The following is a 22,335-nucleotide window of genomic DNA, read 5'->3' as shown; positions in this document are numbered from 1 at the left end:
TGTATCCAAACGGTAAGTTTGTACAGTCAGGCTGAGACTGAGCCGGAGCCGAAGCCGAAGCCGAGTCCCAGTCCCACGGCAGAGACTCAACTCTTCGCTCCCAGGATGTTTCCGAGGCGTTTAGGCTCCATGTCTGGTTATCTTCTGACGGAACACAACGATGGACTTCACCAATAAGTCGTCTTTAGGAAACTTTGGCGGTTCCATATCAAATGACGAATAGCTAGTTAGACAAGCGAACCGTGGGGAAGATTGGCTAACTAAGCTAGCAGAGGGAAGAGGGTGCTACTCAGCAGGTATAGGTGAACACGCAGACCAACATTAGCTCGGCAATAATGGTCGTTGTCTCTACAGCCAGTTTGCGTAGTTCAGGGCGTCTGTATTGCGCTCAAAAGCTGTATGCGGTGCTGCAATATGGAGAACCGTGAGCACGGTTTGCTTTGGAGGTTGATATCTGTGCTGGTATCTACTGTTTGAAATTGCTTCCATTGATCTCGCTGCTACCCGACTAACTAAATACTATGAGTTTATCAGAAATTTTCCTAGAGGTGGTGTGTTAAGCTGTGATCATCGCGTTTATTTGCAAAGAATGTCCGAAGTGGGAAGTTCTAGTTCATCCTTTGGCTTGGAAGATCCGCAGTGGCTATGCATGGTCACACTGTTCATCGCATCCGTGATCACTCTAGTACTGTATCTGATACAGTATTTCCAACAAAGGAGAGTAGGAAATAAGCAAAGAGCAGGAGATGACAATGCAGCGCAGGAGGAAGCCGCCGCTTTGCTGGGATGGGCGCTGTCACTGAAAAGCTGGAAAAGTCAATGGACAGAAGCTTGGTGCCGGACTCTGAATGACGAATCAAGAAAGTGTGGGGTAAGTCTCATGACTGCCGAACCATCAGTGTACATTGTGGCAGATGACTTCAATAAAGATGCAGCCTGTCTCACGAAGTAGTGTGTAATAAACTGGCAGTTAAGCTGTACTTTGATACTTTTAAAGAACCTGCAAACTGACTCCATTCTTTGGTATCAGTTGTTTTTGACAGTACCAATCTTACTCAGCGTTCTTGTTAATTAAAGTACTCCAGCATACAAATCATCAATGAACACCTCCATCTGCATTTTGTGTTTGTCAAAACATAGACTTGTCAATGAGATAGCAGTCGTACTCATTAAATGCTTTGACCAAGTAATTTCCCTCGTCTGTGAATTTTTGTAATTGTTATTTTCTATACTTGAAACATTCTTGTCTTCTTTCTCAGCAGGGTTCTGTTCTCTTGACGTTTGAAGATGACGAGTTTAAAGCGTCGGAGCTCATGGTCAGCCAAGTATCTAGCTTCAAAAAGTCTAACAGGAACAAGGTATGCTCCACTAAAAACGAAATGGTATTCTTTAACTTCAGTTAAAAAGCTTTGCTTTATCCAAAATTTAATTTATGCTATTGTTTCTTTACCATGCTTTTCTCTTTCCAGTGAGGAATTAGTTATTACATTATGTGCCTGCCTGTTGCAGATTGTGTGTTAAACAAACTGCCACCAACAGAGAGGTCAAACAGGGACACATTGCTCGCCATGTTGATGCTCTGCTTTGCCATGCTCACAGTGCAAACTCAGCCTTTTCTTTGTAATTGTCATGATATGTACCAAAACACAGGTGCTCTGTAGTTGAATGCAGGGTGTTTAATGAGCAGAGGCTTATTTTTACCCACATGCTGTGTGAGTGCGCTTTAAGGAGCTTACATATCTGTCAAGCTCAGCACAAAGGAGGAGCAAGCAGACAGAAATACACCAGCACCAATGTTTGTGTTTCAGTTGACTTTAAAGTGTTAATGTAAAGAAATAAATGCAAACAAACTCACCCCACCTTGACATCAGAATGAGTGCACTAAATAAACATATAGCAATGTATGTGGACTCTTTGATATTGTGTGGTAATTTGCAGAGTCAAAGAATTAACCTGTTGTGATTTTTCATGTATTGCACGTAGATCAGGTTATTCATTAGATGACCATCTCTTTTTCGTGACTGATTAGTTTCATTAAAATTCTGTGTGTATTTGCACATGCTGTCTCATTCTCAGTAGATTAACATTTCACCAATGCCTTACTTTGTTTTCCCAACAGGTTGCCTGCTGCACTGTGATTGGGGAAAAGCTTCAGTTCTCGCTCAGTGCTGCGTCGACAACCATGGCTACAGCAGGTTGTTGTAAATATACAGTCTGCATAGCTCCACTGGAGCTACAGGTAAGGGCTGTATACTTCCCAGAATATCTGTGAAAAGAACACACAAAAAATTCACCTTTGTTTTTTTTAACACATACTTCGTTGTGGTTTAGTTTACAGGGATATTTTATTGAACATGATATGCTGCCCAGCATTAGCTCTCTGCAGCAGCATTAGATTAAGTGGTTGGTGTATCTTTATGTGTCTGGCAGATGTCCAAAAGACCTCATTAAAATCACTGTCAGACCCTTTTTCACTAACACTTGTGTTCACATTTGTCAGGGGCCTGACTCGCTTTTTTTACCTAATTAGTCACATTTTTTCATGTGCTACTTTGACTGTTCTTATCTGGTTAATAAATGTTGGTATAGGTCTCAAACAGTCTTTTCAGTTTAACATACTGTCCTCTTTAGACTTAAATGCAGTGTAGAAACGAATAGGTCAAAAGGGATTTGTTGGAATATGTAGTATGCCGTGCACTAAACTGTTAACTCTTAATTGTTCACCAGTGTATAGATCCAAATAGTTATACAAACTAATTCCATTTGAATTAAGGCCCGAGGTCATTGGACCATAAATACAACAGGAGTGAGAGGTTACAGAGCTTAAGCAGAGATTAGAGTTGAGGCTTTTTTCTGTTTTGTTTGTGCATCGGTTGTTTCAGGAACACAAAGAAGCTCACTTGTCTCTTTTTCACTCTCACTTTTTCAGTCTGGAAATATCTGAAAGGTCCTTTCAAATGTCTCATCCATCCACTGGAACATTTGCCCATGGTCCTGGTCTGTCAATTGTGCCTGGGCAGTGACATGATAATACACTCTTTACATAGAGTGTACATGGTCGCTGTACATGGTCCCTTTTGAAAGCATTGTGATGGGGGACACTGTGTACTAATCTTAGAAATGTTGGTAATTCATTTACATCTCATGTAGTTTAATGACAAAACTGAGTGCTCTGTCTCATCATGTCTTATTTTACTGACTATATGTTGAAGGAACTACTGACCTTCTTGGTAAAGAAAATCAGAATTTCGGTTTATATCTGTATATAGAGACACACAACCTAGATTAATACTGTCTTAAAAATGAATTTACCTTAAATGTGTTATACCAGTGTCATGCTTTTTGTAAGCTTTGGCCAGCATAAGATATTTTTATGAACTGAGGCTGATCAGGCTGTTATACTGTTTATTTGGATCCACTTAAGCCTTCATACTGTTATCTGATTAGGCCTTTGTTTGACCTAACAGGCAACTGTTCTGTCCTACAGTGGAATCCAAGCATGCTGGGGCAAGATCGCTCAGTCTCTGCAACGTTATTTTTTTTCTTTCACTTTCTTTATCGCATGGGCTACAGTAGGTGTTGATGTAAACTGTCTTGACCTCCTCTAAGAGACCCTCTTTGTATTTGTCAGGCTGATGATGATCGTTATTGCATACCTCAGTGTTGTAGAGCTCATGGTGTTGACCAATGGCAGGCTGTGCTTTTGAGCAGAGAAGTGGAGCAATCTTTGTAGGCTTTCAATTTATTTTTCCCAATATTAGCCTGTACTACCAGCAATGATGTATGTTTTTTCAGCTACTGGTCTTGCAAAATATCATTTTCATGATATATACTGTTCGACCAAAGAAGATCACACACTAATATTTCTAACATCACACATTCATAATGGCAAAGCTTATACAACATATTGTCCTGTCCTTTTGCCTAGTGTTACAGCTGCAGCAGCAGTAGCAGCAGCATTGTGTTTAGATAATGTTTGGTGTTCTTGAGCACAACTCAAGTATTCTCAACAGAATGTTATGGCTTGGACTCTGGTTAAACCATGTGTGAAAATATTGTCTAATGCTGCATTAACCATTTTTTCACAGTCTGAACCTCATTAATCTTAGCATTTTCATTTTGTAATATGTCCATTGATGGAAAAACCTGGTTGTTCTCTATATTTAGGTAGCCAGCTGACCCCTGGTGTGCTGCCAGCTGAAACACATTAATCGCTGTTGTAAATATCCAGTGAAAGGTAGTAAAATCATGGGAGGGACTTTTTTGGCCAGACGGTGTCTAGAGAGAGAAAGCAAAACTGTCAGCGTTTGGAGGGATGAGTGTGTATCTACTCTGAAAAATCCTTCAAACTGTTCTTGCAGCTTACTATGCAGTGGACTCAGCAAAAAGTAAAATCCTAATTCTGTGTACACATTGCAGTTAGTAATTAATCACCACAACTGGGTATTCACAATGTCAAATGAGCAGCTAGACTGAGTCTAACATACTTTGCAATGATTTACTGGGAAGAATAACTTCTAATGTTATTTAAACTAGTGCAGTGGTTCAACCTCGCTAAATAGGTTTTGAGTCATCCAAAAACATGGGTACAACAGGTTCAAGGTTAGAGAAAGAGCCAGGAGATCTGCAGGATTACTGGTTCAATTCACCAAACTAGTAATATAAAACTAGAATGGAAATTCAACAAAAAATCAGCAGCATCAACACAACGTTTGATCTCTTTAGTTTAAAAACTACTACTATGAAGGTTCCTGGTATAAGACTGTGGTACTGACCACTGAGCTGATAGTGGATGTGTGTAGCTGTGTAACACTTGCGTGAAAAGCCAAAGAATCATACTTACTAAAGCAGTTGTAGGAGTTCCAGGTGATTCTGCAGCCTCAACAATCATCATTAATGAACCCTTGACTTGTGACTATAAACTACTTCTGGCTCTCATTTGTGTCCTGTATTTTCCAGCTCAATCTACAACAGAAAGAATTAGAGGATGAGGTCAAGGTGATATGGGGAGTGCCTACCATCAAGACAGAGGAGCTGCAGGTCATACCAACCTCCACCCAGGTAATTCTACCACTGCATGAGGTCAGCCTCTGAAAAGGATACAATTGACTCTTTCTCTCTCTGTATTCTGCATCATAATAGTGTGTTAGTCATTCTGGTCTGGTTCTTTGAAAACAGCCAGCGAGGTGCATAATGTTTGTTTCCTTTTATACTATTTTAATATGTGTCTGATATAACCATTCTTGTATATCAGAAAATTGCCAGTTCTTCCAGTGTAGCAGCCATAAAGGACCAGTTGAGGCAGCTGTTATGTGCGACGCATCCCACTGTGCTGCTGAGCTGCAGGCCTGCTCAGGCCTCCGAGGTCAAGGTGAGTGGGAAGAATGCCATGTAGACTAACATTCACAAGTCCCTCATTTTTTGGTCATTATTTGTCTTTGTTGTTAGTTTGTTGCAGAGTTGTGAACTGAAAAAAAATTTCTTTCCTTACATTTCTGTTGTATTCTTGCAATCAGGATATCAACCTATTCATTTTCTTACTCTAATCTTTCTGATAGGAAACCCAAAACAAAGGAGTTTCACCTCCTAAACCCCCTCGTGCCCATGACTGGAAGTTGCTGGTGAAAAACATCCGGGTGACACTTAATCACGAGGAAGATGCTGCAGGTTAGAAATAAACTTAGTTCTGTTGGAACAGCTGTTTCTTTGTTCACTTTCTGTTTCAACCTTCACACATTATCAAATTACACAGTTGTAAAGCGGGTTTATTGTTGCTTTAGAAGAAACTGACTGGAGGGTTTCTCAAGCTTACCTATTTTTATAAACTAACAGCTACACTGGCGTCAAAATACACACCACTGTTGATGTAAACGGACAAGGTCTCTCATTTGACAGTATCTTTCAGCATAATTAACTAATGCCAGCAGCAACAGCAAGTTTTAATTTACTTGATACTGACTGATAACATCACTTTCAGCCTTTTTCGAAATTAAACCAACCAATGTCGTTTAGACTTTGGCACTTTGTTTGTTTTGCCAACACAGACTATGCTTTTAGTTGAGAGTATGTTAGAGCTGTGGTTTTTCAAGACAACCTCTGTTTTTTCTGATTACAGATATGGCATTTCCCTATTTGTTTTCCTTCCTTTTAGTAGAAACAATTACACTTCGCTAAGCTTCATTTTTGACGCTTCCTGGATACAGTTTTTTTATGAGTCTGGTTTAGTTTTCTTTTTCGTTTTGTGTTTATAGGCAGCATAAATCCTCTGTGTATGATGCAGTTAGATGATCCTCCACAGAGGTTTAACACTTCTATCTTGAAGAACACAACCAGTCCATCCTGGGATCAGCCATTTATTTTGTAAGTCCCTAGACCCTAGAGCTATGCAGACCTTGGCTGTTTTTGAAAATAAGCTTTTGTTGATCTACATATTATCAGTTGTCTGCAATAATCCATTTTTCTATCCCACCAGTGAATTGAATGGACGATCAAAGGAGCTTAAAATTCAGTTGATGAATGATGGACAACAAGAAAGTGAGGGAAATTACTGACATCCTTGTGATATGTGTGGTGTTCATCATTACAAAGACTCCTTCTGTTCATGAGCTGTGACTCCCACATGGTTTGTTACCACGACACTGAATCTTATTTCATTGGCAGATTCTTTACTCGGTGAAATGTCAGTGCCTTTTGATCTTGTGAAGAAGCAGCCCAAAGGACAGCAAACCTTTGCACTCATAACCAAAGACACAGTGACTGGATCACTTACTACTGACGTAAGATCATCATCTCAGTTAGCAAGCAATGTCCACTAAGTTATAATATTAATTGTGGAGAATTATATTTGTCAGTTTACCTACCTGGAGCCCAGTGAGGTAAGGTCCTGGCAAGCTCCCACCCCAGCCACCAACAAGAGGGTGGAGATGGACCGTACAGTCATGCCCTGTGGCACGGTGGTCACCACCATCACAGCAGTAAAGAGCAAGCCAGGCCGACCTCTCCCGCTTGGACTTAACATAGGTACAGCCGTTCAGTGCTTTGATTTTGAACTCCATTGGCTTAGCAATAGTACCCGAGTCTAAATACAGTGAGCAAGACTACATCACCAGAAAGAATGGAAATTATTTATCATGCTTTCCTGTTGTGATATTACATTTCTGCAGGAAAATGTAGTTATATGTGTTGCATCTGTGAACAAACATTTTGCCTTTTTAAATGCTATTATTCAAAGACATAATAGTTTTTATTCCTATTTATGCAGTTCTATTAGATATGTATTTAAATAAGATATTGTATTAAAATCACTAAATTTTTGTTGCTGCAAATGGCATCAAAATAAGAAAAAACTCAAATGGGAACATCTATGAGCATTTTCCCAGCTCAACCTTTAATGTGTGATTGCTGAATACTGTTGGACTGCCAGGGCCCTGTCCAATGCATACTGACCCAGTCATTTTTATAGACAATTATTCTTCCACCAGAAAGCTTTGTAAGTCCCCTAATTTGTATAAAACCTCTCACATCATGGAAGACAGAAAATCTTCTCTTCTGGCTTTGAACATGAACTTTTATTATTGTTATTAACCTAATCTTAACTTATTAAGTTAAGATTTATTTTTGTTGTTATTATTTCTCAGACCCTGTTCAGAAAGCCAACAAGTCCAAGCTGTCGGAACGTCGTGTTTCAGAACAGGCATCAATGCTTGGGGCTACTGTCAGCAAGGCCCTCTCATCCTCTGACACTGAGCTGCTGATGCTCAATGGCACAGATCCAGTGGCCGAGGCCGCCATCAGACAACTCCATGAGTCTGCCAAGCAGAAACTCAAGTCCCCAGTGAAGAAGAGTACCATCATTATTTCTGGCATCGCCAAAGTAGGGATGAGCTCCATTACCAGATCTCAGCAACACTTATCTGATTGATTACACTTTTTAACTTTTATTGCCAAGCAGTGCCAGGTTCTAACACTTCATAAGCTGTTGTGCCTAACATAATAGATCTCAGATGGTTTGGTGTGGCGTCACGTCTAGATTATAAAGTATCTTTTTGCTCATACAATTGTTGTTTCAGTGATTAAAACAGAGCCATAAAATGAAAAACTAGTGTTTAACTTTAGTGTTGTTGGAATGTTTGGCCCACATTTGCATTAAAACAGAATTACTAGAAATGACTGGAAATTGATTGTTAAACTGTGACTATGCTTAATTCCAGACCCCCTTGTCTCAGGATGATGAGCTAGCTTTGATGGCGGGCTACGCTGCAGCGATGGATGCCTCGATGTCTGAGGGCAGCTCCACTCAGGATGTGACCACAGCAATTGTGTCAGGAACAAGCAGCCCTCCAGAAATGTCAGAGCCCCAAGTAGAGCCCAGTGGAGTTGGTCGGCCTCCAGAAGATTGGGAGAGCCAGACTGGAGAAGAACTAGACCATACCTCACTCTCCATGTGTGTGTCTGAAGCAAGCTGTAAGAAGAGCAGAGGTGAGAGTTCACGGAGATGACTAAAACTGCCTGTTCCTGTGAATACATATGACACCGTAGTGCTGATCTTTATGAAAAAATCCTCAAAAACAAAGACAGAACCTAAAACTGTGTTTCTGGCCATCTGTTCTTCCCCAGTGACGTCTGTTGTAATTGTTTCTTTCTTTCTCTCCTACTGTGACAATCCAACAACCTCCTTTTTTTTAACTTTCACCATTGCAGTGTGTCCAGATGAGTAAGTTTGTGATGAGTTACTTATAGTTACTTAGTCTCGTGTGTAGTTTCTGCTAACAGTAGAGTAGATTTCATTTTTTCTCAGAACTCTCAAATGGGATTTTGCTCAGATATGAGCTTAGATTCTAATTTAGTTAGCTGTTGTTAGTGCTATGGGGCTGCACAATATGGACAACATACTGTTAATACTTTGAAAAGTTTATACTCAACATGGCCTTTAACAAACTACACCTTTGGCTTGTAGATGAAAAGTGTATTCTCACTATTCCACTTCATAGAATATATGTAAATTTAGACTTTGCAGAGTCAAAATCACTCATTATCTAGATTTTCAAAAGCTTTTTAAGGTGTATATTGTTCAGCCTATCTGTTTTTTGGGAGCGTGTCATTTAACATGTTTTTTCTTTTTATAAACACTAATTTACATATGTTCACAGACTGATTTGTACATTCAGATTTAACTGTGAGGCAATTATGTGTTGGTACAGTTCAACACAGTCAGTAATGTGTTAAAGCCAGAAGTCAGACTTTAGAAGGAAAAAAGGAGCCATTAACTGCATGTTTTCTGTCCATGCCAGATTTTTCAAACCAAATTGTGCCGCTTTTATTTCAGCTGGTTGTTAAATGCTGTATATGCCTTAGTTTTGCGTGATTGATTGCATATTGACATAGACTTTGATTCTGGTTTACAGGCAGCTTTTTACAGAAAAGTGCTAAGCTATTCTTCCGGCGGCGACACCAGCGCAAGGAACCGGGAATGAGCCAGTCACACAATGACCTGGTTTACCTGGAGTCTCCAGCTGCAGTGGAGCGGGCCAGCCGAACCGCCACACTTAGCCGCATGCTCCACCGCAAGATCAAGAATAAGAGCAAACCCAACGGCTCTACCTCCATAGGGGAGCCTCATGCGTGATCCCCTTTTCACCTCAGTCCCTTTCACATCTACCATCACCAACTCCATGTCAGACTTCCTGGTTAACCCACTCCCTGTGTCACCTAAGCTGCATTCTGCATGCGGTAAACTAGGTCTCCTGCATTTTGATTCACAGAGCAATGCGGATGGAAAATATCCTCTTGTTTTGTCCTGCTTTTGTGCTTCCTAAGAAGCGGATATTGCAACAAAAGGAATTAAACTACCCTGGATTTATGGCATTTTAGAAGATATTATTCCACTTTTGTTTTTTTTTTTGATTTTATGCAACATTTTGAAATCTTGAAGTGCTTTTACAGCCTTGTTATGGATAGAAGAGTCTGGTGTGGGCTATCATTCTTTACAACACATTAAATGTAGAGAACAAACTCTTCCTGTTGTGAAACCAGAAAGTTTCATTTAGTGGGCCAACAGGACCAAAGATAAAAAGCAGAGTGGTATTTGTATGATTTGCACACTTTATCAATACCATTATTTGAAGTGCAATGACAGGAGCTACTCTTGTTATGAGACTGTTCTGTAGTTCTGATTTGTGTTAAAAAAGGGGAGACGATTATTATACTATATAACCTATGTAGTTGGGGGATACAATACAGACTTTTTACACTAAAATGAAATGAAGTATTGAAGTCCAGCATTGAACATTTTGTTTCTCAATTAGCTTACAAAACTTTAATTTGAATTCCAATTAGGTAGGACCAGTACATAAACTGTAACATATGCATATAAGCTACATATAAAGGTATCCAGAACAATGCCAGCCTTACATCTAACACATATATCAAAACCATTCCAATCATTTCAAGTTCCACCTAGGCAGAAGTCACATCATGCAAATTAAAACAACATCTTCCCAAAAGGAAACGGAGAACACTGTGGCTAACATAATCCTTCATCTATATGTGAATTGTTAATGTTTACTCCTGTTTTTAAGATATGCAACTTTCTTCTTTGTCTTCCCAAAAGATTTCCTCTGCACTACCGTTACCTGCAGGATGTGTCAAAAGGGAACTGAGTGAAATTCTATCCAGGGATTGTGAAGTTACACTCGGCCAAACATGTCGCATTACACACTAATGAACCTTGGACTGTGTTCATTCAAGTCCTGCATTTCATCTGTATGAAAACCTCATTCTTCACTTAATGACTTGCTGTTTTAAAAGACGTACCTTTTGAAGACATGAACACAACAAACCAGTGAGAATATTTTGCAGCAACTGAATTGTTTGGCTGCTTTTTTTAATATTCAGCTAATGATTGTATCGTTTCTTGACATCATCTTAACTGCTGTTTCATCAAAACATGAATCTGCTTAGAAGACTAAGCGTGGTGATAAACACAAGTAACAGATTGCCTTACAGTTATTCTGAGGGTGCTGTCAAAGGTGGATGATCCAGACTTGCCCTTGATTTGATGTGACTTTTTGGTGCTGTGGCTGCATCATCTGCCATCAAACCAGAGAACTGGGAGAATCTGAGAGACAGGCACGTCAGCACAGTCCTGCACCTTCAGCAGAGTTTGTAATCAAGAAGCCTATGCACATAACATATTTGTTACCTGGGTGTTTTCGTTATTTTACTACCTGAGAAACACACTTGATTGTGTTTGTGACAACAGTCTTCTACAGAGAAAATGTGGCTTAATTATCATGTAGCATTTACACCATAGAGCTTCTCTTGTTCACCACCATCGCCCAGTCTGTTTAAAAATATTCAAAGTGGAGTTTCAGGTTGAATAAAGTTCAGTAACCATTCAGTCAGAAACCTCTTTAAACTAGAAGTAAGGGAAATGTGTCATTTGTTCGTGCTCAGCTAGCACTGGCTATGTTAATGCAAAGTAAGTAGCAGTAGGGCTGTATGTTCTTAATAAACTACTTCCTGGTGTTTTTTTTATTGCCATCTGCTCTGTGCACAGACACTGACTGATGTAACTGTTGTAACAGAATGTCAAGTCATTTCCCTGCAGGGATTGTAACTATTTACATATTGAGTTGTTCGTTTTCAGCAATAAATACTGATTGAATAACTGAGATTATGGTGCCACTTTGAATTCCTTCCCGTTGGAGAGTAATGCGTTGCTACATGTTAACGCTCTATTTCTCACTTGCTATTGTACATTTAAAATGCCAGTATAACCTGGTGGTGCGTTGCCTCACAACAAAAAGGTCCTGGATTCCATCCCAGAGTCATCTAGGTGTCTTTCTGTGTAGAGGTTGCATGTTCTCAAGTTTGTGGGTGTTCTCTAGTTTCCTCTCACTGCCTAAAGTCAAATTGATTGAACATTCTAAATTGCCTATAGGCAAGTGAGTGCTTTGTCTGTGTTTGTATGCGGCCCTGTGTGGTACCGTACCCTGCACCTCCCCTAATGACAGCTAGAACAGGCTCCAACACATCTGCAGTATTATGATTTATAAACAATAGGTAGAGGTACTACAATACTGTGCTACAGTTACATAACTGTAACTGTTATTTATACAGATCTATACTCTTTAGTTTCATGTTAGAATGAGCAAGTACAGTGTACAAAGTATCACTGATTTTATTAATATTTGAAGTGTTTTATATGATCCGTTTAATTCTACATAAATATTATTGTTATTGTAAACGCAATACAGTAAACACTTAATTTGTATCTCCTCATAATATAAAAGACTAAGGAACCGAATTTCAACTAATACATGACTCAGTTGACTTGCTGTGTACATTGCTGGCGAGCCTACAGCTCCCACAATGCACTCGGCACGACTCGTTTCCGGTCCTGCGCCGTTTCTGGAGCGGATTGGAACCCGGAGTCAGGATTCGATAAATGAAGGGTCTTTTGCAGAAAAGGTAACGTGTTTTCCCAGAAATCCATGTCGATTTTTTACAAAATGGCGACGTAGTCATGTCGTAAATGTGCAGCCGATGTGTTCCGTCCGCTGCGGCACCTCCTGAACCGCCTCGGCTGCCGATTGTGTGGCGTTGATGAACATCGACTCCGGTTTGGAGGTTCGTGTCTCCGGTCCATCCGCCATACCGACTGTTCTTTGTTGCATTTTACACGAGAGGAGCCGCGCAGATCGGAGTTAAAACCCGACTACAGTTTGGGAACGATTCAAATCCCGGATCCCGTGTCTTACACGGACTGCATGCGTTAACGTGTATGCTCCAACCGTAGCGCTTATAGCATAAAGCAGTTATAGTGAGCACGCGCTGCTGTTGTTGGGAAGTGTCCTCGTGAAACGTGCGTACAGGCACTGAAGTTCTGTTACGTCCTAACACACTCTTCAAACTACTTTCTCTACATACATGTGCATTGTGTCAGAAATTGAAGCTAATAAGACATCTACCTGTCTGCTTATAGGTTAGAATAATGGCTGAGCAAGCGCCAGATGAGTTAATCTGTAAGTATGGATCCAGCTGTTGCTGTATATTAGATGTGTCTGTGTGAGGTAGAGACACTGGGCTGTGATGACAGTTATAATGTGTGACATAGGGTGTGAGGACTGTGGCCAGTTCCATGATTCTGAATGTCCTGAACTGGGACCACTGGTTACCGTCCAGGACTCCTTTGTCCTCAGCCGAGCTCGGTGAGTAACAGATGTCATTGTGTACAATTCACCTACCGAAACAGAACTTTAGTCCTTTGATTGAAGTCTTGTGTTGATCAGAACAAAGCAGAGTATATTGTGTATAATTTAATGTCAGACTATTGACAGTCATTATCCCATGTCCTGAAGCTTCCATAACTAGTTTTTAATCACATGATGTAACATTAACAAAAAAAAGTTGTTTCAAAACCTGCATCCATGTGTGCCTTTGCCCCGCATCAGATCATCGCTACCAAACAGCCTAGAGATCAGAGAAGTGGCTGACGGGGTGGAGGGGGTGTTTGTCCTACGGCGGCTGGTTAAAAGGACCAGGTTTGGCCCATTCGAGGCCAAAAGGGTCCCCCACCTGGAGAAGGAAGGCCCGTTTCCTCTGAAGGTGCAGATGGTGGATGCTGTGCAGAAGACAATTTCATTTCTAGATTCAAGATTTAAGAATTTTTTTAATCCGAGAGGGAAATTTCTTTGCCCACTTATGATTGATTTCACATATAATAGGTTAGATTAAAAATAGCATAAAGTGTTATCAGGACAGACGTGTAATATATGTATAAATGCATCCATATACATACATATGTATACACATATGTCCACGTATACACACACTATCAAATCAAGTTACTTTGTATGCACATACAACACCTATACTACGACATTTGTATGTACTATGCTACACAGATGCAAATTGACCCTTGCAGAGGGGGGAGGAGTTGTACAGACTGATGGCCACCGTTAGGAAGGTTTTCCTCATGGTACATGAGCAGATTGACTTCAGTCTCCCTCCGTCTATCTGTAGATCTTCCAGAAGGATGGATTGGTGGTGTGTTTTGACTCCAGCAGTGAGGAAGACTGCAACTGGATGATGCTGGTGAGACCCGCGACCAACCACAAACACCAAAATCTGACAGCTTACCAGCAGGATGACGATGTGTACTTCAACACCTCCCAGGTACCTGAAACCAGCCTAATCCTGAGCATCCTGATTAATCCTGATGCAGAGACTCATGTTTGTGTCTGCTGTTCCCCAGGACGTGCTCCCGGGTACAGAGCTGAGGGTCTGGTATGGAGCCTTCTACGCTAAAAAGATGGAGAAGCCCATGCTGAGGCCACTTCAAGCGGCTCCACCTCAGACAGGTACAGGATATTATAGCCTCTGTGGGCTTCTAGGTTACCACAGCAACAGTGGATTGTAGCATATAGCTTTTCTCGTTTCTTCTCAGATGTCACATCATCTGCTCAGAGAGAGGAGACCATAGAGAAAGAAGTGGGCTCACCCTCAGTGGCTGAGGAGAACAGTGCAGGTAAGCCAAGCCACACAGCTAAGTCCACACAGATGCCACGTTATGATTGCTCACACTCTGAGTCACTTTATTCGTTTTGGCGCAAACAGGCAACATGCTAAGTCATCTGGATGAGGTAAAGACCGCAGCGGAGGTTCCACTCGACGCGCCTCTGCCTCGGCAGGGGAGTCTGGGTGGGCCCAGCGAGGAGGAAGGCAGTCTTCCAGCAGCACAGCCGGGCCCCAGGCCAGGGCAGGGCAGAGGGAGGCGAGCTAAGGGCCGCAGACTAGGAGCTGCAGCTGCCCCAGGCAAGAATAAAGGTGAATACAGCCAAGAGGTGGATGTTAATGGAAAACAGGTGCAGCATCTTGTTGAGAGGTAGATAATTGACTGCACAAAATCAAAAGCATAATAGATAAAAATCGGGCTTTGCGTCAGTCCCAGCTTCCATAGATGCTGACTGTTCTGAATTGATATTCACCAGCCATACAATCAGAACCATTTGTGCTTCCAATAAAAGCAGAGCTGCTTGTTATTCCACTGTGCTTACACTTCGCAGTGCTCTGCACCACACATAAAGCTTGTTACTTACAGTTACTTACGCCTCCTCTTTGTCAACGTGCAGTGTTTTACTGACTGTACAACACGTAACTGGGCAAGAATACAATGGGTTCAGGCATGTTGGGCTGCCGATTGAGGAACACGTCGATAACCGTTATCTGAAGTGGTTGGAGATGAAACGGTCTGCGATTTGAAACCTGCTGAACTAATTACGTTATCAGCAACAGTTAATTATAATTAAAGGACATTTCCAGATTTTATGAGGTCTCCTTACAGCAACCTTTTAAAAGTCAGGTGTCTAAAATCAAGAGCAGGTCACAATAGACAGGTCAGCAGGCACTGAGGCACTGAGGTGTTTGGACCCTGCAATTGCAGGGTTTTTCTACAGTGTACAGAGTTGTTGCAATTCTGCCTCCTACTGGTTCAGGAATGAAACCTTTCTATGTGCTAAAATGCTTAATTGTTTTATGCTTCATTCGAAAAAACGTACGTAAACAATGCATCTATCGGTACGAATGCTATCTATTTGATCCCTCTTTCCATTTAACGCTGCATCTGTTCGACGCCTTCCCCTGGACACTGGGCTTGTGATGCGTGCAGATGTCAAAGCGACAGCGGAGCCCTCAGAGCCAATGGCTGCGGCGGCAGAGAGCAGGCCAGACAGCGCCGCCGTCCTGAAGAGGCACAAATCTAGAGAGCACAAGAGGGTTTATCGCTGCTCCCTGTGCAACAAGGTCTTCCAAAACAGTAGCAACCTGAACAGACACATCAGATCCCATGGTATGTTGGAAAACTGCACACATAAATGAGCTCTGACAGAGTAGATGTTATTAAAGCAGTCTTCATGTGCATCCTTCCAGGTGATAAACTGTTCAAGTGTGATGAGTGTGATAAGTTGTTCAGCCGCAAGGAGAGTCTGAAGCAGCACATCTCCTACAAGCACAGCAAGAACATGGTGGGTACCACTCCAGACCGTTCCTTCCAGGGCTTTTAGTTCATGTGGGTGTTCATGCCTTCCTCTCTGTGCCCCACCAGCCTGACCAAGAGTACAAATACAAATGCAACACGTGTGAGAAATCCTTTCGGCTGGAAAATGCTCTAAAGTTCCACAACTGCCGGACAGGTGTGGATGGCTCCTCTGTTCTGTGTGTGTGTGTGTGTGTGTGTGTGTGTGTGTGTGTGTGTGTGTGTGTGTGTGTGTGTGTGTGTGTGGTTAGAGGTGTTGTTGGTCTGATCACGTTTGTCCATATTTGTTTCATCATGTCAGACGACAAGACGTTCCAGTGCGACATCTGCTCGCGCTTCTTCTCCACCAACAGCAACCTGTCCAAGCACAAGAAGAAGCACGGCGAGAAGCTCTACTCCTGCGAGATCTGCAACAAGATGTTCTACCGCAAAGACGTGATGCAGGAGCACCACCGCAGGCATGGAGTGGGTGAGTGGTGGTGAAGCTGGACTCTCTGCTCTAGCTACGCATCACCACGCTAATCTAAACCCACAATGCACCCCGGCAGGAACAAAGCACATGAAGCGAGAGGAGCTGGAGGCCAACGGAGAAGAAGGCACCAAATATAGGAAAGAGCCGTCGCCGTGTCCGATCTGTGGGAAAGTGAGCAGGGCTGACGTCCACGTTAATGCAGGTACCGGCGGCCTCCGTATTCATGCACTGATGCTGTGTTCTTGTCCATGCGCAGGTGTTCTCCTGCAGAAGCAACATGAACAAGCATCTGTTGACTCACGGCGATAAGAAGTACACCTGCGAGATCTGTGGCCGTAAGTTCTTCCGCGTGGACGTCCTGCGAGATCACATTCACGTTCACTTCAAGGTGAGACGTCGCAGAAGGAAGACGTCACTGAAGCTGATTTCACACCTCTGTATATTTTAGCTGGTAGATACCTCTCGCTGTTATACAGAACCTCTTTACATACAGGTATGTGTATGAGTTAAGTGTTATTCTCCCTCAGACTATGTTGCAGTCCCATCAGAACACTGAGGCAGCATCGTGTTTATGAATCAGTCACCTCACACATGAGACATATACAACAACACGCATACATTAACAAGTTTTACATAATGATGTGCTCAGCACATCCCAAGCATGTGTTTTTTTCATATGTGACTAAAAAGAGGAAGTGAGCTGTAGGTGGAGGCTGATACACTGGATCGCACAGACTTCATTTGAAGCTGCTCCGCTTCCAGGACATAGCCCTAATGGACGAGCAGGAGAGAGAAGGATTCATCAGGAAGATCGGCATCTCGGCCAGCACCAGCGACGACACAGACGAAGACGAAGAGGAGGAGGATGACCCCGAGCACCACAAGTACAACTGCAAGAAATGCCAGGTAAGCATAATGCTGATACCACTGAAGCACAAAGCAAAGCCACATACGCAAACGCGCCTCCTGTGTCCCCAGCTGTCATTCGCCAAGGGCAGAGAGTACCTGAAGCACATCATGGAGCAGCACAAGGAGAGAGGCTACGGCTGCGGCATCTGCAACAGACGCTTCGCACTCAAAGCCACGTACAACGCTCACCTAGTCATCCACAGGGAGCAGCTGCCCGACCCGGCCGTGCAGAAGTAAGGCTGCAGGGCGCCGCGCAAGAGAAAGCGTTAGAAGAAAAAGTTTATGTTGTTAAATGCTGAATATTGAGTTAAATGTTGTTTGTTGCTTGTTTCAAATGTGCCCATTTATCCCAAAGGTACATTCATCCCTGTGAAATCTGTGGTCGAATCTTCAACAGTATCGGAAACCTGGAAAGGCACAAAATCATCCACACTGGTGAGTTACTGTATATTACTTTATTTACATTTCTTTCCATATTTAGCTTTTTAGCACCCACACAAACGTGCATTTTACATTTGAAATGATCGTGTGTGCCCGCGTGCGTGTGCGGTCGCTCAGGGGTGAAGAGCCACAGCTGCGACAAGTGTGGCAAGTCTTTCGCGAGGAAGGACATGCTGAAGGAGCACCTCAGGGTGCACGACGACATCCGAGACTTCCTGTGTGCAGAGTGCGGCAAAGGTCACGTCCTCTTTATTGTTTCGTGCTTCAACTGACGTTCGGGTCACTGTCATGCTAAAGAGCCGTGTCCACGCGCAGGCATGAAAACCAAACACGCCCTGAGGCACCACATGAAGCTGCACAAGGGCATCAAAGAGTACGAGTGTAAGGAGTGTAACCGCAAGTTCGCCCAGAAGGTCAACATGCTGAAACACTTCAAGAGACATACGGGTGAGGAGATGGAGACGAGCCCCTGACATGGGAGCACAGAGCGCAATACGCATGTTTACCCTCGGTCTGTTTGCTTTGCCCGCAGGTATAAAGGACTTCATGTGTGAACTGTGCGGAAAGACGTTCAGCGAGAGGACAACGCTAGAGACGCACAAGCTCATCCACACGGGCAAGTCTCACAGTGTGTTAAAACTGAGCCACTCAGTCGCTTGTCCTAAGATAGGAGCCTATAATTTAGCAGCTTTCCCACAGACATAGAGTGGAAAGTAAATCTGCAGCTTATTTTTCAGCCAGCACCACATAAAGAAACCAAACCACTCCCCAAAAATGAAAGGAAGGGAAGTGGAGGATTGGTCGGTTCCACTCCACTCACCCTGGACTGAACCCGTAACCCCCCCCTCTCATTTCAGTGGGTAAGACGTGGACGTGTGCAACGTGCGATAAGAAGTACCTGACAGAGTACATGCTGCAGAAACATGTCCACCTGACCCATGAGAAGGTGGAGGCCCAGGCCTGTCACCTGTGCGGGACCAAGGTGTCCACGCGAGCGTCCATGAACCGGCACCTGCGGCGCAAACACCCAGAGGTCAGTGGAGACTGCGCTGACTGGACGGAAAGTCTTAACACAGACTCAGCGTATCATGTATTATGTTTGTTTGTTTGCAGGTGGTGTCTATGAGAATTGATGAGTTTGATGATCTTCAGGAACCTCCAACAATCAACGACTCTTCCATCAGCATTGTGCAGGTTTGAATCCGTGTAATCAGAGCTCACGTTCTTCTGTGTATATTTTTATTTCTGACTGGTGATTTACAGTAAATGTTGCTTTGATTGTCCTGATCATCATGAAGCCAGCTTATTAACCCCGCAGTAAAGTTGTGTATATTTACACTTTTACCCTCCTTGTCCTGCACTCCACTGTGTCTGATTCGTCTGATACACTGTGTTACAGCCTTTTCACCTCTTTTTGTCATTAATGATGTGTGACCATGTTCCACCTCTTCGCTCAGCCCACCCTGACCCTGGACAAAGACGGGCTGTCTCAGGACCGGCCCAGCCGACCGGCCCGACACACCAGGCGAAAGCAGAGGGTTTCAGCAGAGCCGGAGCTCTCTGAGCCCGACGACTACGTGGATTTCACCGAGCCGAGGCACGAGTCTATGACGGAATTCAGCGCCGTCATCGTCGGCGATGAGACGGAGACGAGCTCTGCTGTGCAGAGTATCCAGCAGGTATCCAGCAGGTCCCCTCACGGCCGTAAGGGGCCAGAGAACAATGCTGCCATCTCTAGAACGTTATGGATTAAAACTTGCTCCTGTTGCTGTTTCAGGTCGTGGTCCTCGCAGACCCAAATGCTCCGTCAGCGTCCTCCCCCAACAGCTCAGTGGGGCTGACCAACATCACCGTCACCCCCATCACCAGCCACACCTCCACCCAGTTCACCAGCCTGCAGCCTGTGGCTGTGGGCCACCTGACGGCCAGCGACCGGCCCTTAACGCTGGACAGTTCCATCCTCACCGTCACCTTTGACACGGTCAGCGGATCCGCCATGCTCCACAACCGTCCTGCCGAGCTCGTCCCAGAGACGGTGGGGCCCGGTGGGAGCGCCGCACCTCAGTCAGTGGCCCATTTCATCAATCTCACCACTCTGGTCAACCCCATGGGCCACCAGCTGGACGCTCCGACTCTGGCCTGGAGGCCTGTACCGGCAGCCGAGGCCGGCCAGGTCACCCCAGTGGTGGAGGGTGCTCAGGGGGACTGTCAGGAGACCCAGAGCCAGGGCCCAGAACCGGGCAGAGCTAACCAGAGCCAGGCGCCCACTCCGCAGCGGCAGAACAGTGCAGCCCAGCAGATGTTTACCTACTGAGCAGAGGTGCTGGCCACCTCCCATTCACATCGTCACCTAGCAGTCACTGTCACCCTGATGCCTCTCCTGCCCAACCACCCACTCCTCTGGGAGATCTACATTTCAAACCAAAGCAACATGATGAATAATCTTTTGCCTTACCAGTCTTTTAAAAACCTGCATGTTTTTTCAACTTAAATCTGCTGCTCTGGTGAAACGTGTAACAGCACCAACCTCAGTAAAATCACAGCTTGTGTCAGGTACCTGGTCCTCGATGGCCACCAACCTGCTGGTTCCACCTCTTCCTGCTCATTACCTTAATCAGGTGTGTCAGTTGGCTTTTCCAGCTGCTAATAGACTGAACACACTCATATTCCTATGAGCCATGAGACGTTATTTTTAAATGCTGTAAACTGTAATTACTCTTTAGACTGTCTGGAAAAGTACTGGAAAGTTTTTCTACTGATATTTTTAAACAAAATGCCTCTTTACACTTGTTGTCATTTGTTTTTATGTCAAGTGTGTGTGTGTGTGTGTGTGGGGGGGGTTACTAATCACAACCACGGGCACAAACATCACAGAAACATGAGAATGCTGCAGATCTGGTTTGGTCTCGGCCTGTTTGCAGCTAAATGACCCCTTTACTTTTCATTTCCTCTGGCTGTTATTATTGAGATTATTTCTACTCCTCTCAGACAGACAACAATAGCTTTCCGGCTACATGCATGTGTGTTTGTAGCTCATAATGTCATAATGAATGAGCTCAAAACATTATCTTTGGCTTTCACTTTTTGAGCTTCAGTTCGCAGGTCAATTTCAGTTCAGTCTTTTGCAAACAGTGCATTTCACTTTATCTTTTCAGTCCACAGCACATTTTACCTGTAGCCTTGTGATGCCAGTGTGTCCTCTTCATGCAAAATGCACAGCGACAGCTATTTATTTGTGGCGATCCAAATCTCCTCCATGTCATTGGGTGTTGTCCTGATGGTGAACTTGTGTACGACAGTATCAGCGTGAACTGTCTGGGCCTCGACAGCTAAAACACATTGGTTAATGTTTGACGACAGGGGAAGACGTTGCAACCCAGCACTGACCTCTTATTTAAATCGACCAGATGGATGAAGCAACAAACCCAGGTTCACAACCACAGGCTGGGAACACACTCAAGCCTCACAGAGCAGAGAGCTGTCAGTAGATGGCGATAAAGCCTGACATTGTCCTACAGCACTGGGTGGAAATATAATGATTGTTTACATCTGTGTACAAGTCATTTGTCTATTTAATGTCCAAGTCTAATATCTTCAAATAATTTTCAGAGTTCAAGAACACCAGTCGCTGCTTTTTTGCCCACATACACTTTAAAGAATTCCAGAGATTACTTATAGAGATGCACTAAATTCACTGGATAATAGTTCACCAGTCGCATACCTGATCTGAACATGCTGTCACAAGCTGAGATGGAGCCTGTGACAAATGGGACAGGACTGTACGGGATTCCTGTTTGTAACACAGTTTGTAACACTGTTTGGATAAAAGCTTAGAGATTTATTGACAACTAACTGAGAAGGATCAAAGAGGTGACTAAAGTTCACAATAATACTTGCTTTAAAACATATTCCACTGCTAGTACAGTAGAAATACAACTCCAATTCTGTGTGATCTGTTTGAGCGAAGAGTTGAAACCCGACCGAACATAATGATGCTAAAGACATGAATACACACTAATGGATACATTTCCTGCAGATATCAAAAACCTATAACTTTACTAAGAGCAATAGTCTATTACAAAAATTTAAGGAACCACTCAAAAATCCTCTTTCTCCTTTTGTTCCAAAATGTGCATTGTTTAGTAAAAGTTCCAAACATCTTCTGAGAGGGAACACTTATGATAAAAAATAAATAAGTGTAATACATGTCTGCCACCATAAGACTTAGTGTGAAATCATACAGCAGCTGGTAAGTGGAAGAAAATTCTGTGCCGAAAGCTGTGTGAAAGATTATTATGGAGCTCATAGAGTCTTACTGGTAGTGGAGTCCTATTGGAGTACATCATATTTTGCTACTACTTTTAATTGAGCGCCTGTAAACGGCACCACCTCATGTTGAGTCCTCTTGTTGACTGACGGCTGCCTTTTGTTAGTGGAGAAAAGAGGGTGGTTCTGTTTAATGGTGTTTCTCATCAGA

General features: G+C 43.3%; 2 protein-coding genes across 5 annotated transcripts; both read left to right on the top strand.

The window, feature by feature from the left end:
* Positions 1-23: 23 nt before the first annotated feature.
* Positions 24-11,674, top strand: LOC114869868 (C2 domain-containing protein 2). 2 transcript variants are annotated; one of them, XM_029174402.3, is made up of 13 exons: positions 24-871; positions 1,263-1,358; positions 2,120-2,239; positions 4,960-5,061; positions 5,255-5,371; positions 5,559-5,667; positions 6,252-6,360; positions 6,473-6,534; positions 6,661-6,776; positions 6,852-7,020; positions 7,638-7,873; positions 8,211-8,478; positions 9,405-11,674. In XM_029174402.3, exons 1-13 carry the CDS (start codon positions 590-592, stop codon positions 9,623-9,625), a joined length of 2,007 nt encoding a protein of 668 aa, XP_029030235.1. In that variant the 5' UTR covers positions 24-589; the 3' UTR covers positions 9,626-11,674. The 2 variants fall into 2 exon arrangements, with proteins under 2 accessions (XP_029030235.1, XP_029030234.1); XM_029174401.3 differs by having other exon boundaries at positions 1,260-1,358.
* Positions 11,675-12,357: 683 nt separating this feature from the next.
* On the top strand, positions 12,358-20,644 carry prdm15 (PR domain containing 15). 3 transcript variants are annotated; one of them, XM_029174436.3, is made up of 24 exons: positions 12,358-12,471; positions 12,986-13,025; positions 13,118-13,211; positions 13,455-13,608; positions 14,026-14,178; positions 14,258-14,363; positions 14,450-14,530; positions 14,620-14,829; positions 15,671-15,850; positions 15,931-16,025; positions 16,106-16,193; positions 16,338-16,505; positions 16,585-16,679; positions 16,765-16,896; positions 17,271-17,414; positions 17,487-17,650; positions 17,773-17,852; positions 17,976-18,095; positions 18,174-18,305; positions 18,391-18,474; positions 18,716-18,891; positions 18,972-19,052; positions 19,316-19,537; positions 19,636-20,644. In XM_029174436.3, the coding sequence occupies exons 1-24, from the start codon at positions 12,373-12,375 to the stop codon at positions 20,170-20,172; spliced, it is 3,435 nt and encodes a 1,144-aa protein (XP_029030269.1). In that variant the 5' UTR covers positions 12,358-12,372; the 3' UTR covers positions 20,173-20,644. The 3 variants fall into 3 exon arrangements, with proteins under 3 accessions (XP_029030269.1, XP_029030271.1, XP_029030272.1); XM_029174438.3 differs by lacking the exon at positions 12,358-12,471 and adding an exon at positions 12,484-12,630; XM_029174439.3 differs by lacking the exon at positions 12,358-12,471 and adding an exon at positions 12,713-12,865.
* Positions 20,645-22,335: the final 1,691 nt, after the last annotated feature.

Source organism: Betta splendens, chromosome 14 (genome assembly GCF_900634795.4).
Source record: "Betta splendens chromosome 14, fBetSpl5.4, whole genome shotgun sequence".
NCBI lineage: Eukaryota > Metazoa > Chordata > Actinopteri > Anabantiformes > Osphronemidae > Betta > Betta splendens.
This window is presented reverse-complemented; position numbering and strand designations above follow the sequence as displayed.